Below are 16418 nucleotides of genomic sequence, written 5' to 3' on the forward strand. Positions count from 1 at the left end.
TCGACGAAATTGATTGATTTTTTTTTTTGGTTCCATGGTGATAGGATGATCTTCAGTAAATACCGTTTATCGTGGAGGGGGATTATATTTCAGGTAATGGCAATTGTAATCTGATGCTCAAAATGTTTTATTGCATTATATAACCGCTTCCTGGAACGCTCGGCAGATTCCGAGAGTTATTTTACGCTATTTTTGTTATTTTTCAATTGGTAAACAAATTTTCTGGGTTCATCGGCGCATGATGCGCTTTAACACTCCGATCAAAGATTTTATTCAAATAATATTCAGAAATATAGTATTTTAAAGCTTATTTTTTATGAATACACAGCGTTTGTTTTATATTTTTCGTTTATTCAGAAAATAGACACAAAAACTTCAAGTGGGCTAATTCTGTGTCCACACTTTTTCACTCACGAAACACGCGTTTCCTCGGAATGACAGCTTCAACTAGAATATAGCAGCACTCACTAATTCAAAAAGGAGAAGGATACACTGCACGCATAGAAGTTGTTAGAAACTGTGAAGTAACTATAACCCGCGCCACACGCGCTGAAATGGAAATATATGTAAATGTGCTAATTCTCTGTCCGTCACTGTATTTTTTCCGTCTAATTTGTGAGACTTTCGTGACCGATGACTTTGTTAGTTGGAAACGGCACCGTGTCATAACGTCCGTGTGTTGTTTAATTTTTGAGTTATCGTGTTCGTTAATTTGAAAAACGCGGTTTCGAGAAAAACGCTTTTAAAGGGTGTCCTACGTCAAGTTGCATCACTCAAAAAACCCTTCAGAAAATGTCTCATTGGGTATTTTCTCTTGATAATTTGAATAAAAGTAGCTTAGAGTGTATTGTTTACACTATATTTTCATCGCTGTTAGTTTTACGAAAATTGTTGCCGATAAATTGAAATCTGCGTGTGTTATAGCAAGTATGCACGAGGAATGCATGGCTGTTTAAAACTAAATAAGTTCAGTGTGACCACAGAGATTGCGGAAGACCATTCTAGAGGATCAATACTAAAAATTAAAAAAATAGAAGCCGATTTTTGCACACTACACCAGACGCCTCCCTTAATATCCCAGATTTAATTTTATACAACAATACAGCATTATCAATCACCGTTTCCTAAGTGTCAATATTGTAAGGAAACAAATACACAAACTTTAGCATCTTCAATTAAATCACAAACTGTGGTCCATCCTGTAACGCGTGTTGAACCTCCAATGAATGATAACAGATGTTGTTTGGTGACGTTTGAATCACTCAGTCATCATGTCAGGAAACACCTTATTTTTTCCTTAATTTGTTAATTTAGGGGTTTATTTTTTCTCAAATTTGTTCGCTTACCAGCTTCCCGCATAAACGAGAACAATAAATGGATAATTTGTATTATTGTTTTTTCACAATTTGTCATATTGTGATTCGACAATAAACACACCACACCGTCAAGAGTTTCTGTCATTTGAGGTATTGTTTTCAGTCCGATAACCATTTGGGGAATATGGCGTTAGGTTATGGTACAATACAAAAACAACGATTTTTTCGAACATTTTTTCGTGGAATATACATGTATAATATATTGTATATTACCACAAAAAGTCGCTTAGTTTAGTTTTCCTGTGAAATACTATACAAATAAAAACGTATAAATCTACGGTAGGATTTTGACGAATAATATTGGAAATAGTTATAGTGTATTTTTGTTATTATACTGACCATGTTAACCATAGATTACTATAAAGCAACAATAACACTTATTGTGAAAACATCATTTAGTTAAAATGATCAATTTAGTAAAGCGTGCAGAAACTATTTTATCGACGCTGTCAAAAGGATAGGCAAAAGGAAAGAACCTTACAATTTTTGTATTTTACATTTATAATTGAAATTGTTGAAATATATTATAATGTACTAGAACATCCTCTCGTGTAAATATTATGAACATAAAGCTTATTATTTCTATTGCTATCATTTACATATTATTTTTGCAAATTGATTGAACTACGTATTATCTAGGATTGAACTATTCTCTGATATTGTAAATATATAGAGTACTTATGCAAATGGTTACAATAAAAATAATAAATTTATGTTCTAAATATTTACAAGGGAAGGGTTCCTAATACATAACAATATATTGCAACAATTCCACATAAGGTCTATTTACTGTTTTGTTAATAAGCGAAACCATGTCAGAAATTGTTAGTTTAACTTTTTAACATGACCATCAACATGTACAATATCTCATATGGTTACAGTACTGGATATTACTCTTCAATAATTTAACCATTCAGTTCGTCGTTACTATTGGGGGTATTGTAGAACTATTGTTATAATCATTGAATAAAATCTGAGTTAAAATTGCAGGAACAATACAAATGATGCTTTTGTGGTTACTATATCCCATAACATAGGTTTACTGTTCGAACTATCTCACAAATGGTTTTCAACCGTACAGGTTACGCCAGTCTTGTGATTATTATGATACGGTACGATAGAATAACGAAAATTACAACACCACAAAAATTAACTTTCGAACAGAGAAATCTTCTCATATAATTTTATTTTTTCTACTTCTATAATCTGCACCATTAAAAGCTTTTTGTTCATTGGAGTAATGACGCGTTATTATTTTGTTCGCCCAACAACAAAAAAGTCTCCATCCAGAATTACAATTCGAGAGAAGGCTCTTGTTCTGCAAACAATTAGTCAGCAATAAATTTCAACTTTTCGAAGTATCATATCATATTATTATTCTATCTTTCTTTCCCATACAGCTAGGAAAAATCAATAACAAAACTTTTCAATTATTAATGAAACGACAATAACGATAATAGAGACCTAGCGCTTCCTTCCGCACATGAAATGAAAACAACAAAAAACACACGGAGAAGCACGGTGTCTCATTCGAATCACCGACTAATACACTTTTTTGTCCGCTCTCTTTCGCTCTTCTTCTCACTAGGGTGGCTTAACGGAGGTGACGTGGGTGATAGCGGATCATGTCGCCACCCAAGGTACCTCGGAGCTGACTGTAACTAAGGGTGCCCAGGTGGAGATCGTCGACATGAACTGCTCCGGGGCGCCGGAGTTCTGTCTGGTACGTTTACCGATCAACTCGACCGACAGCCAGGAAGGCCTGGTGCCCGTGACGGTACTGAAACCGTTGCCTTCGTCCCACAGTAAGCTGAACAACAAACAGCGCGACGCTGACGCACTGGGAGGTAAGTGATAGATGGTTTAATTTGTTTACTACTAATGCATATTGGGTCGTCCCTGCTTCGAGCGGCTGTCGTCGTTTTTGTACTGCGATCGAATCAAACATCGAAGACGAAATCGAAAGTTGCGTATCAATGATTAATGATGATTGTGATACTAACAATGATGATGGTGTTAACAGTGATGTCCAATCGAAATGGGGTCCACGGTAACAGCGATGTAAAATAATATTAATATCTCATACAGTGCGCCATTTAGTTTTTAACTAATGTCGGTCTGACGTCTTCAATTCTTCACTCAGAAGACAGCTTTTTAATCGATATTTGGAAAAATGCCGATACATTTTATTGCAGCAATAATTAAAATTAAAAAATGTATTAAAAATTTCAAATATTGGTTCACCCCCAATCGTATTCCGTAATGGCTACAAAACAAACATAATACATCATTAATGAAAAGATACTAAATGTCTAGTAAAGACGCATGCTTCGCTCTATTGTATACACACCGTAGCGTTATTTACTCGGTGAAACCTACCGGCTTAATTATCATAATGTTTTGCTGCACTAAATATTCGTCATCGCTCAATTTTATTGACTGAGCCGCGGGAGGGTGTGTCGTGTACGTACGACTGGTTCGGTTAGTCAGATTTTAATTGGGCGGATATTTATTTTTGTATCCCACAACAACGTTTGGCCGACAGTCAACATTCGTGCATCGGTGAGCAGTATTTACCGATTTCCAATGCCGCCACTTTAATTTAGTTTCGAGGGGATTATCAACTTGAGTAGGATTTTAATATTACTGTGGAAAGAAGGATTTTAAACAGATGCAATTGAATAAAAAGGTAAAGTCTTTGTACTACGTTCCGTTGCGGAACTAGACTTTCTATTTCAGCAATTTCCGCAGCCGATTCGTGGTGTACAGGACAATAGTAGAGGTTGTGGTACGACCACTAATAATCCTTCCTAGCTAAATCCGAACACCTTACTCTCTGAACCACCCGACCAGATAAATTTATACATACATTTACACACACAGGTGGCTTGTTTTGTAATCTTGTCATAATAATGGTGTATTATTTTTTCTTTCTTTTGTGTAATTTTACGTTTTGGTATATTTGTAAAAAAATTCCTCCGATTAATCGGAAAATAAGACTTAAATTACAAATGCAGTGGTAACGGAGAAACAGATCGAAAATAAGCAAGTGAAATAGTGGAGATTAAAATTGGTGCAAAATATTCCTCTCTACTGCTTGGATTTCGAACCTAACGTCCTTCGAAACTCGCACGCTAATGCATTATCCTATGCTACAGTACAACTCTGGATACAGAGCCCTCACTGCGCACGAGTAGGTCGGGTATCCAGAGCAAATTTCCATTGGCTCCAGCACCATTCAACTCCATAAAAGGACCATGAATATGGTCCGCGCCATATTTCACAACAATCAAAACACCATAAAATGGTCTCGAAAACCGTTCAATATACCAGAATATAGATTTTATATGGGATCTTCCCGACCATGGTGATGGTGTTTTTATGGGTAGAACCCATTTCAAACACTATCAAAACACCATGCAGTGAAATGAATTTGGACCATGGCTATGGGGAAATTATGGGCTTTTCGTTTGCTTGCGATTGAAATCTCTCAGATGACCAATTCAAATGAAATGAGTAGTAATCTTTTACAGGCAGTTCCTTCATTCTCGCACTCACTTATTTCTACCTGTTTCACACAATTGGTACAAGAGATATTAAAGAGTGTCCCTTCATCAAATTACATCACTGAAAAAAACGCTGTAGAAAATTACATAGTGGTCCGATCCCTTTCAAACGTTTAGACAATAAAATATAACCCAATAGTAAGCTTTTGGCATATTTATTTCATTTAACTTCAATACCATAACCGTACGCTCACACCTAACGCTCAACTCCACTCATTAGGTTCTGCACAACACCCGGCTACAGCTTCTTCTGTACGAAACCCCACTTTTTCTCCATGTCTCAGATTTGAGCTCCTTGGGATGCTTCCGTAGAGCCTGCCTTATAATTGCCCAGTTTTTTTAGATGGGCCTTAGTTCCGGTGCGTATGGGGGGTTCGTGTCCTTGGGTACGAAAGTTGGTTTCGTACCACTCCAGCACAACATTTGAATAGTGTCCAGAAGCTAGATCCGGCCAGAAGATCGGAGGGCACTCGTGTAAGCAACAACGGAGGAAGCAGACGCTTCTGTAGACACTCCTTGGGGTTGATCTCCCCAAGTTCCATCCCAGCAGTCACGAACGGCGCACTCTGTTTACCACATACCAGATCGCTTGCCAAATCATGTATTTATTGGCAATCTTTGAAAGTTTCTACTTTCTTAACTCCTCCGGATAATCAAACTTGTGCTGGGCGGTGAATAACAGTAGCCCCGGAACCTGCCGGAAGTCCGCCTTGACGTAAGTCTCATCATCCATGATAAGACAGCTTCTTCAGCATCTGGGTGTACAGTTCTCAGGCCCATGACTTTCCCACCGTATTTTGCCGCTCGTCACGATTTGGAGCTTTCTGTACTTTATACGTATGCAGTCCCTTCCGGTCCTGAGCTCTCTGAACTGTATTGTTTACACTCTAAACTACTTCTACCAAAATTTTCAAAATAGAATATCCAATGGATTATTTTCTACAGCATTTTTTTCCGTGTTGCGATTTGATGTGGGCCACCCTTGATTAGTAATCGATACATGTGAATTGCAGGATCATTTGTTTCACTATATGACCCGAATTTAACATCCAAGCTGTTCTTTTTTGTCGAACAATGTAAATGCTCCGTTCAAATATAGTGGACCAGTAGTTTTGTCATTGAATGTTGTTACGATCGCAAACTATCCAAACAATTTTTATTAAAAATCAAACAAATTTTATTTAAATTAAAGATTAATTTTATTAAAAATTCAAATCATGATTCTTTTGTAAGTTCAATTCATACATAATAAAGAAAAAAAAGTATTCACTCAAGCTTCCTTTTTGGCCAGTACGAATTGTCAGGCCTTTCGTATGACTCTTTCCATCGAGTTTTGCGCAGTCACCTTGGTCACTTTCCTCAGCACAGAGCTCCAGTTTGCCTTGAACTGCATCTCGCCGAAAACTGTCTTTCGCGTCTTCTTTAGGTTCCACTAAGGTTCCGCTGGACGATTGCCCAATGTTTTTCTAATGGGCGGAGCTTTGGCGTATTGAGAGGGTTCATGTCCTTGGGCACCACCTGGACGTTAGCGCGGCATATCACTCCACAGTCTTTTCTGTGATGGCAAGATGCCGAATCCAGCTAAAACAGAACAGAACAATTGTGTTGCTTGAGGAAATGCAGCAGACGTCTGCACATAAATTTCCTGGTTTATGGCCCCCGTTGCGATGTAAATGTCACTCTTCAGGCCACAGGAACAGATGGCCTGCAGGGCAGGAAAATTTCGAAAAATGAATTGATTGCTGTTCGAAGCTTCACGAAGCACCTTCTCAAGCATACCACATGCAATCGATGAGTTTGACACAATCGCTGCGAACATTTAGGGGTAAAACTTATCTCTGCTCGGACGAAGCGAGCTTCGCATCTAGTTCGCTCTTTACAATGTTCGAAAAAGTTCACATTAACCTTAGAAGCACACATCGTCGAACACGAGGTAAGCTCTTGGCTCGTGGTTTTTGCGTTTTTGGAACATTTCCACAGAGTTTCGAAGCGATATTCGGTGAACACATATAAAGCGAATGCCTCGTTTATTTGAGAATCGCGAACATCGAAGTTTTATATCGCTTCAAGCATCAGCATCATGAAGCCACCGCGAACATGTTCGCTACGTGACTATCTGTCTTAAAATCATAAACTGTAAATCTTATTTTGAGTATAAATAAAATGGATTATTTTAAGATTATAATTTAGGATTTAGGGATTAGGTGCGTCGCATACCTTACCAATTTATGAGCCACGAGTTTGAATGAGCGTAGTGGTAGTGAAATTCAAATTCTTTTTTTTCGGAATACAATTATGTTTACTAGCTACTTTGATTGCAAACTCGTCTTTTCTTCTTCAATCGGAGTATAATTTCCCTGCCAAGGAGTTTAGGTGAAGATGTATAAAGTATGTTTAAGGGGGTAAGGGTTTCAGCGTGAAAAAATGTTTTTTGGTGAAATGACTCTTTTGGATGAAATGATACATTATAATGTACAAAAGTTTTGATCAATTCGCTTCGCCCAAATTTCTAAAAAAAATCGCAAATAGTGTTTTTTAACGCTAAAACCATTAACCCTCTCTTAATAATCTCCCTGTCTAAAACAAATTCTTCTTAAAAAGAACAATTTTCGGATGGGATCTCACTGCTGACGTCCGAGTTCAGTTAGACGGCGAACTTCAGTTATTTGCATCCACTGAGGGGTAGTTAGGCGTAGTCCGTTGGCCTTTGTTTTCATCTTGTTGCGGTTTCTAACGTTCTTGCGCAACATTCCTAAATCGGCTAGTCATATTCACTCAATAATATGCGATGATTTGGGTGTTAAACGTTATTTTTAATTTTACCAAATGAATTTATTAACAAATACCTACATACTTGAATCCATTATTATTGTCATTAATTGAATTATAATTTCTTGGCATCTGTACCAAACCAAGAGGAAAGCTTCCAAATGATTTTTATAATATTGTTTTATAAGTTTATTGGTTGATTACCTAATCACAAGAGACAAAATATTTATTTTCAAACATTTTCGACAGAATCTGTTCACTTAATAAATGAAGTGTCAAACTTATTACATGTTCCACTTTTATGAAATTTATTTCCTGACTCCTGTACATGTGTTTTGTGATAAATAATGAGAAGGATATTCCAACTTGTTTGTATTGTATTTGTTAACTAATTACTGATGGAGAAACGCAAAGAACCTACAAACAATGTTCTAGTGATTTTTTTTTGTTGGAAATCCAAAAACAATTCTGAAAAGGACAAAATTTGGTTTATCTTCTCCATGATGTAATCTTCCCTTATTTGACTTTTACTAATAAAAAATAAAAGAAAGAAATCGCATTTTTTTTTTGTTGGAATCAGTTATAGCCGAAATGCTTTATGTAAGGGAAATCTCGGAAAATGAGAAGCGAAATAAATAACTCCAAGTAGAATGAAAGTCGTTCTAAACTCGAACTTTTTCGAATACTGTCTTTCCATTATTATTCGCTTTTTGTCGCATTCCATATTTTGATATATTATTTTGAAGACCCATATTTAAGATCAATACAATAGTAATTCTTCAAAAGGGCTAATGAGACTTTTGTAAACAAACTTATTTCGCTCATTTTTCCGCTACAGAGTTGAATTTTATGAAAAATACACATGAATCAACATCTTTACCCTTGGTAGAATCGATTTCAAATGTTTTCTGTGTTGAAATGATAACAAATTAAGAGAAATCAGCAAAACAAAAGTTTGTTCACAAATCTTATTAGCCCTATTCAAATGTTGATATGGAATAATAAAATCAATCAAGATCAATTTCGATTTTTTTTTTAATTTTGCGGTGGTGTAATCCCTTAAGTGGTTGATTTAACGGCTTCTTTCAAAATTTATCGAACCTACTCCCATTCGTTCATTCGTTAGAGTAGTTTATGTTAAAGAGAGTGTACTAAATTAATAGGAACACTTAAATTTAGGAAGTTATGACCCTCGCTCCACAATGCAGTTTACGACAGAATTGCTCAACTGAAAATTATTAAATGAAATGAATGAAAACAAACATTAGACTATAGCATTTTGTACGCATGCACTTCAGAGGTCCAAGGGTTACAATTTCTGTTCTAGTTCTCGGATCTCCAACACATTTTTTTCGATTTTTTGGCCCAGTTCTCAAGGGAAATCCAGTTTTTAACTTTTTGCATACATATTGCATTGAATGAAGAACTTAGATAATGTATTCATAAAGTATTAGTAATAATTCGATTGTCCGTTCATTTTAAAAGGCTATTTTCTATAACTTTACAACTGATTTAATTTCACTTTCAAAATTTCTCGAAATATCATGTTCTAAAAGTTCTCAACCGATATAATATTCGAAAACAGTTATAAAAATGTCTCATCACACTGGTAGATGGATTCAAAGCGTTTTTTTAAATAAGTGCACGAAAAAACATGCGCCCTTCTAAAACATACTTCTGAATCAAAATGGTTTTACTGTTAGTCGAAAACAAGATTTACAAAACGACCAGAACTGCCAAATATGAATCGGGAATGGTCGAGTTTATTGACATTCCCTATTTATTTCTAGGATTCATCATACACATCATGACGTTATTTATTTAACTGATAATCGATTTTTTCCTTTGAATGGATATCGATATCTTTATCCTCAAGAAACTGACATAACTGGATCCTCAAGAAACTGACATAGGAACATGACTAAGATAAGCGAGCCACTCAATACGTTGTGTACATTGTGTTTAGCTTCATTTTCTAGCCCTAATTTATTTCATTTGAAAATTTGTCCCCGCCCTGTCACGAAATCTTGATTTTATCCCTACTGGTAATATATCAGTAGGGTATCTTAAATAAACTTGTTACGTCACTTTTCAGTTAACCCCAGCATCCATAAGCTACACATTGTCACAATTATTTTTCACCTATTCCACCCTTAATACAAGGCCTCTGTCTAGAATATACTTTTTTTTTGCATAACTAGTCGGTAGGTATTTGAATAAAGAAAACTAATATCGTCCGGCGAACATGTTAGCGATGGCCCTCGCGATGCTAAATTGATATAATCCTTCGGTGTTCGCGATTCTGAAATACTTCGAGGTAATCTTTTGTGTTCGCGAACATCGCTTCGAAGCTCCGTGTAACTGTTTCAAAAATATCGATCACACGAACCAAGAGCTTAGCTCGTGTTCGTCGAAAACTACGCAAAAGCTTTTACATATCTTTCCGAACATCAATGAAATGAACAAGAAGCTTCCTTTGTCCTCGCCGAAGAGCATGCAAAAGTATCGCCCAAATGTCCGCAATTACGATGGTAAGCGATTGTGATGCGAAGCTTGTGAATACGAACCAGTAACGCAAAGCTTCGCGCTTTGAAAGTATTCGAACATAGGTTCGGTTCGAATATTTCCTGCCCTGATGGCCTGCCACACAAGATATTTCTTTGCGAACTTCGACAGTCTAATATGTTTGAAAATATCTGCCAGCTTTTTCCAGTTGACGTATAATACTTCTGTGCAGGAAGTTATTGACAGTCTGCCTTGGGGTAGGTTTCGGCATCGTGCACCACGCAATCAAACTTTGTCAGAATCTTCATGTACGGCTTCCCCGATCATTCTCTGGCCGACTGTTCTACTTACATGCAAGTCGACAGCCCGCTCGTTGTTTTAGTTTGATTCACGATTGTAGACGCCACTCCCATTACCCATTACCATGTGGAAATAACGGGAAAATCTGGATGGTCAGTTTCAGCGATTCCTCAAAAGTTCCGTTTGGTGCTAAGACATGTTTTCATCTTTTATTTCGACTTATGTAGTCACACTTTCTGTTTTACTTTTTAACGACGTTCAATTAGCTAGAGATTACTAAGCAGTTGAAAATTAGAGCAATAGTACTCAAGTGAGAGCAAGGATGTGAAATATACAGATCTGAAAACTAGAAGTGGCAGGGTCATTAGAAACATGCTTAAAATCCTACAGACCAATCTTTTGTCTTCTGCTGGCAGGAATCGAGCTTAGGTAGCAAAACTACGAATCACTCAAGTCTACCAATAAGTGTCCTGGTAAAGACAAACTTGTCCTTCTTTAGCTGAGAACCGATAAAAGAGCAGTTACTACTGAAAACCTGTCGACGATTAACAACATTAATGAAAACGCTACTGTTATCTCTGTATGCCCCTCAAATGCCGGAGTTGATTTGTATTAGGCTATTGCCATTGCTCTTACAGTCGTCTGCTACTATGTGTAAGGTGATGGCGGTGTCTACGGCGGCTACTCACCGCTGCCGATGGGTTTTCATCAATTCCTTTTTCTATTTTCATTTATATTTTGACTTATGTAGTAACACTTTCTTTTCTACTTTTTAACAACATTCAATTAGCTAGAGATTACTTCAGTGGGGAAAGTTATGAGTTGGTTGTTCTCTCACTACAGAAAATGGCGAAACATGTCCTAGCATTTTTTTACTTTTTAATGACAATCAGTTAGCTAGAGATTACTAAGTAGGGAAAGTTGTGAAAATTAGAGCCATCGTACTCAAGTGAGCAAGGATGTGAAATATACAGATCGGAAAACTAGAAGTGGCAGCGTCATTAGAAACAGGCTTAAAGTCTGTCTTTACCAAGAGACATATTGGTAGACTTGAGTGATTCGTAGTTATGCTGCCTAAGCTCGACTCCTGCCAGCAGAAGACAAAACATCAGTCTGTAGGATTTTAAGCCTGTTTCTAATGAACCTGCCACTTCTAGTTTTCAGATCTGTATATTTCACATCCTTGCTCTCACTTGAGTACTATTGCTCTAATTTTCACAACTTTCCCTACTTAGTAATCTCTAGCTAACTGAATGTCCTTAAAAAGTAAAAAAATGCTAGGACATGTTTCGCCATTTTCTGTAGTGAGAGAACAACCAACCTTTTCACTTGCTCTAATCCATTTGTGTGATCCTTTCATATGGTTTTTAAGGCGAATTGTTTCTGAAAAGTTCTCGATGTTTTCACAAAACTCGCGTTTTTTCTTTTTTTTTTATCTTAGCGCCGCGTTGTAAAGAATCATTTATGTCTGGCAGTTAGAATTTTCATTTTCAATGCCAACTTTCTGTAGAATCTACCGCAACAAATATTCTTATTCAAAACGTTTCTCAACCATTCACTTTCAAGGTGTCAAGATTTTCAGGACTAAATCGAATACTCTCATTTCAAATTGACACTTTTTCATTCACCAGCCAAAACCGACATCTTCTCTGTAGTGGACAGTTTACGTTAAATGGTGATATATTTAGAATTTTGTCGATATTTATTTATTTATTTGTCTTCGGTAGATACCGCACAGATCACACTAAATTCTGTTGTTAAAGTATTAAAATGTTTTAATTGCAAGCTTATAACTAGATTTAGAAGTATGGAGATCAATGTTTTGTTGAACATGCTACAACATCAGTCTATCGGATTATCTTGGCCATAAGCTGTGCGATTTCTAGGAATCCACAGAATCGGACGAGTGGAAGCGGAGGAAAGTGTGACGAGACTCCCGCGTTGGCAAATCTAGCAACGTACATCTATTATTATACGGTAGTCTTCTTAGAACGCGCTCCAACCGGTTGCTTTTAACGACGTTGTGAGGTGCCCATATCACCTTACATTCATTGACGTTGTTCTGCATGCCATTCAGCGAGCACCTTTTTTACAATATTGACTATATCTTCTTGGAGTACAGCTGAAGCAATTGCACTAAAAATTTTCCCATAATCAGCGTAGAGTAATTTTCTACACTTGATGCGAGTGAAGAGATCGTCGATGAATAAGATAAAGATAAGTGGCCATAGGTGACTTCCTTGAGGTACACCGGTTGGCGTTTCAAAGACACTTGAACGCGCGGTGCCAATTTTAACAAAGGCGGTCAGCATGCTAAGGTTGTAACCACCTAATTACCCACGGAGGAAATCCTAGTCGCTGCAGGTTCATAACAGCAATGTTGTGCGGCACCTTGTCAAAGGCTTTAGCGAAAATAAAATAAACTGGCTGACGCTTCTCAACAGCTGGAACTTGATAACTTTTGTACGTCATCAAGCTAGAAGTGGTCGAGCGTTTCTATACAAATCCGTGCTGACGTTCAGATGCGGCGTGCATCGCATTGTAAACAAACTTTTCCAAAACTTTGGCTTGACAATTCAGAAGCGAGATCCCTCTGTTGTTTTCTATATTATGAGTGTTTCTAGCCTTGTGGATAGGAGCTTAAGCAGCTTCTTTCCATACACTTGGAAAAACATTTTACGTGATAGAGCGCTTGAAAATAATGCTTACTAGTACAGAAAGCGCTCGGGCACAATGTTTTATGAGCAAAGGAGGCAAGCAATCCGGGCCTGACCCTTTCAACGGATCAACGCTGGACAAAGGTTTTCAAACATCCGCATCGTTTACGTTAGATCGGGGGAGGCTTATATTAAAGAAAGGTAATGTTTCCAGGTAGTCTGGCGAAGGGTTAACAGGAAGGCTGTTAAATACGTCTCGGAAGTGATCTGCAAAACTGACTCACCTGCGGACTGTAAGCATTTATTTTGAAGATAAACATGTTCTGGAATATCCCCAGAACATCTTCTGCTATTTATAAACTTCCAGAATGTCGAGGGATTATTTTGCAGACTGCATTGGACTTGGTTAAGATACTCTCCGAATGCACTGTTACCGGCAGCTTCGTATTGCAGTTCAATTTGTCAAAGAATAGTTTTGTTGTCGTCGGTTCTGTGACGTAAATATCGCTTTCGTTGGAGTACGTTACGTAGGCGACCAAGCTCGGCGCTCCAGCATGGATACTTATAATTTGCTTTTCTGCTGACATGTTTTTAGGAGCATTTATTAGCATTGCGCTGAAGAACTCCATATATGACTGCAAATGGCTGATCTAAATCGTTTCCATCCAGCATATCATGCCAATTGACTGCACCAATGGCTGTTGAGATTTCATCGAGTAAAATCAAAATTGAGGTCGTTATTATTTGTGTTAGGAACATCGTCGTCGCCAGAACGCTTGTCAAAACGGAATGCTTATGGTGATGGTACACTAGTGTATAGATGTCGGAGACTCAATCAATTCGAACATGTTCGTGTCATTAACGAAGGTTAGATCGAGTGTTCGTCCATTCACGTTACCAAAAGAGCATATTTGATATAAATCATCAGCGACTAAAGTTTCTGCGATGGCCATCTCTTGTTCCGATGTCGTATTTTCAGGGACGCAGTAATTACGATCGTCATCGAAAGACCGGCGATGAGGGAGATTGTATTCACCTACAACAGGTACATTATCTCGCCTTCTGGCTTTGTCAATAATGGTCTGGATCGCAGTAGAGTGAACATTATACAAGTCAGGAGCTCTATTCGGCCTCAATTGCAATAATCATATAATGATCGTCCTAGCAATGAAACGCGTACGACAACTTGTTCCAAACATTCACATGCTTTTTATGGTAGAAGATTTGCGATCGCAACTTTAAATTGCGTAGTTCGTCGTAAGCTCGGAGTTTAATATATCATCGCGTAGCCAAGTTTCGGTGAGAACAATATTGTCGTAGTCGCAGGAGGTGAGCGCAAGCAAGAAGGTCTGAGTTTTTGTTCTCATTCCACGGACGTTCTGGTAGTAGACGAACAGGAAATCATGTGTTGTACTCGATAACGTACTGCAAACGTGCTGGCTGGTAGCGCGACTACGTCGGAGCGCTTGGAGGCTTCCGTAGTACTACTGCATAACGGACGTCTCGGTGATGACAGTGCAGGATGGATTGGTTGATACGGTCGCGGTGTCGAATACGAATTGTTGTTGTTAAGCTTTCTTCAAACAACTGCACACGTAATGCACGCGGTTCAAGCATACGTGAATGGTGTGAAGTATGTTCAGGGTAGTTGTGCTTGGCAAGTCTAGTCAGTACCCCACTAAAGACATATTCGCAGGGCCATTGAAATTATATTATATATGATTGGAAAATGATTGAGCGGCTGGGCTGTTTGAATGCAGTTTGAACATAGTAGGGCATGCCTTGAGATTTATTCCTCCTTCAAGTTCAAACAAATCTGTCGAAAATTTGCATGTCTGGTGTTTGGAAAAACTTGAAAATGACAATTGAGGTCAAATCTAATTCTGGACATGCTTTTAAAAGTGAAAGTTAACCCATTCATGCCCATGCTGTTTGTGGACAACAACATTAACAGCTATAACTTTTGATTAAGGCAAAATTTGCTCACAAAAATAAGTAAGGCTAATAAATGTGACTATTGCCATTCATTTGAGTATTAATACTTGCAAGGACCAGCTCTAGAACTGAAGTTATTGTAATTAGTCTGATTGGATTCCGATGGAGCAGTGCTGCCAGGAACAGTTTACGTTGACGACGGAAAATGAATTTTTCATATATCTTCGTTATGTTCCAAAATTATTGAAAGATGATAAAACATCAATTTAGACTGTATTTGGCTACATTTTCCACGCAATTGGGCTATTATAAATATTCTAGGAGAATTGTATTGAGCATTGGGAGGTAAAAATTGAGCAGCTTCTAGCACTGCGAGGGAAACACCTATCTTTATGAAAAAATGCTTTTCGTGTTTCTTGACCCCACCGTTTTCAAGGAAAAATAGTTTGGAAACCCTACATGTTCGAGAAAAAGTTGGACATGAAAGGGTTAATATTTAGTCTAGCTATGAAGATATTAAGACTGATTGAGAGAAAATTTACTCAAGCGAACAATTGGGTCACAATCAGGAGCACCATCAGTAATACACATTATTCCATAAAATTGAAATATCACAATCAATTGTTAACCATTGCACTGTGAAATGATGCAGCTGTCAAAAACAATTTCGCAAATCTTAATAACCACCACTTTTACGACTTCATCAACAGTTAACTTTCGTGTAATGGGCAACGATCTGTGCAACAAACAATTACTTCTTAACCCGCTGAATTTTCTTTGCCAGCTATTAATCGTAAATTTCTTAAAATTATTACCGCTACTGGTCGCATGTCACGGCTAAAATATCGAACCCATTCCTTCAGCTCCTCGCCATACGGTAATTATGCACGTTTGAATTACATCCATTGGACCGCGGAATATCGGTTTACGAACTATAGTAAACAAAGCGTTGTAGAATTTCACCCAAAACCACGAGCACGTAGGTAAATATTCGTGTGTAGCTGTTTGGTTGAACAGTATCACCTTTTTCCCTACGGTGTAAAACGAATCCATTATTCATACGGCTATTGGTTATGCCGAATTCATATGCCAACCCTGGAGCAGGGGGCAACCTCCGTATGTATTAACCGATATGAGGCGGGAAGTGAATAAATTTACCTATCCTACTGGTATGACTCAAATGTTCTTCTGTTTGCTTGACATCAGCTATATCCTTGGATGTTACTAGATAATTAATTAATAAGCTTTATTATAGCAAAAATATTAATTAAATTACTATCTAATGCCGCTCATAGATTTGCGTCTTTTTT

General features: G+C 37.6%; 1 protein-coding gene across 6 annotated transcripts in view; it reads left to right on the plus strand.

The window, feature by feature from the left end:
• Positions 1-16418, plus strand: part of LOC131691509 (triple functional domain protein) — a 245888-nt gene that overhangs the window by 120312 nt on the left and 109158 nt on the right. For all 6 annotated transcript variants that reach the window (XM_058977989.1, XM_058977991.1, XM_058977990.1 and 3 more), the window contains exon 8: positions 2965-3223. In XM_058977989.1, coding sequence (XP_058833972.1) covers positions 2965-3223 — 259 coding nt within the window. The remainder of the gene's footprint in view (positions 1-2964; positions 3224-16418) is intronic.

This window comes from Topomyia yanbarensis, chromosome 3, assembly GCF_030247195.1.
Source record: "Topomyia yanbarensis strain Yona2022 chromosome 3, ASM3024719v1, whole genome shotgun sequence".
NCBI lineage: Eukaryota > Metazoa > Arthropoda > Insecta > Diptera > Culicidae > Topomyia > Topomyia yanbarensis.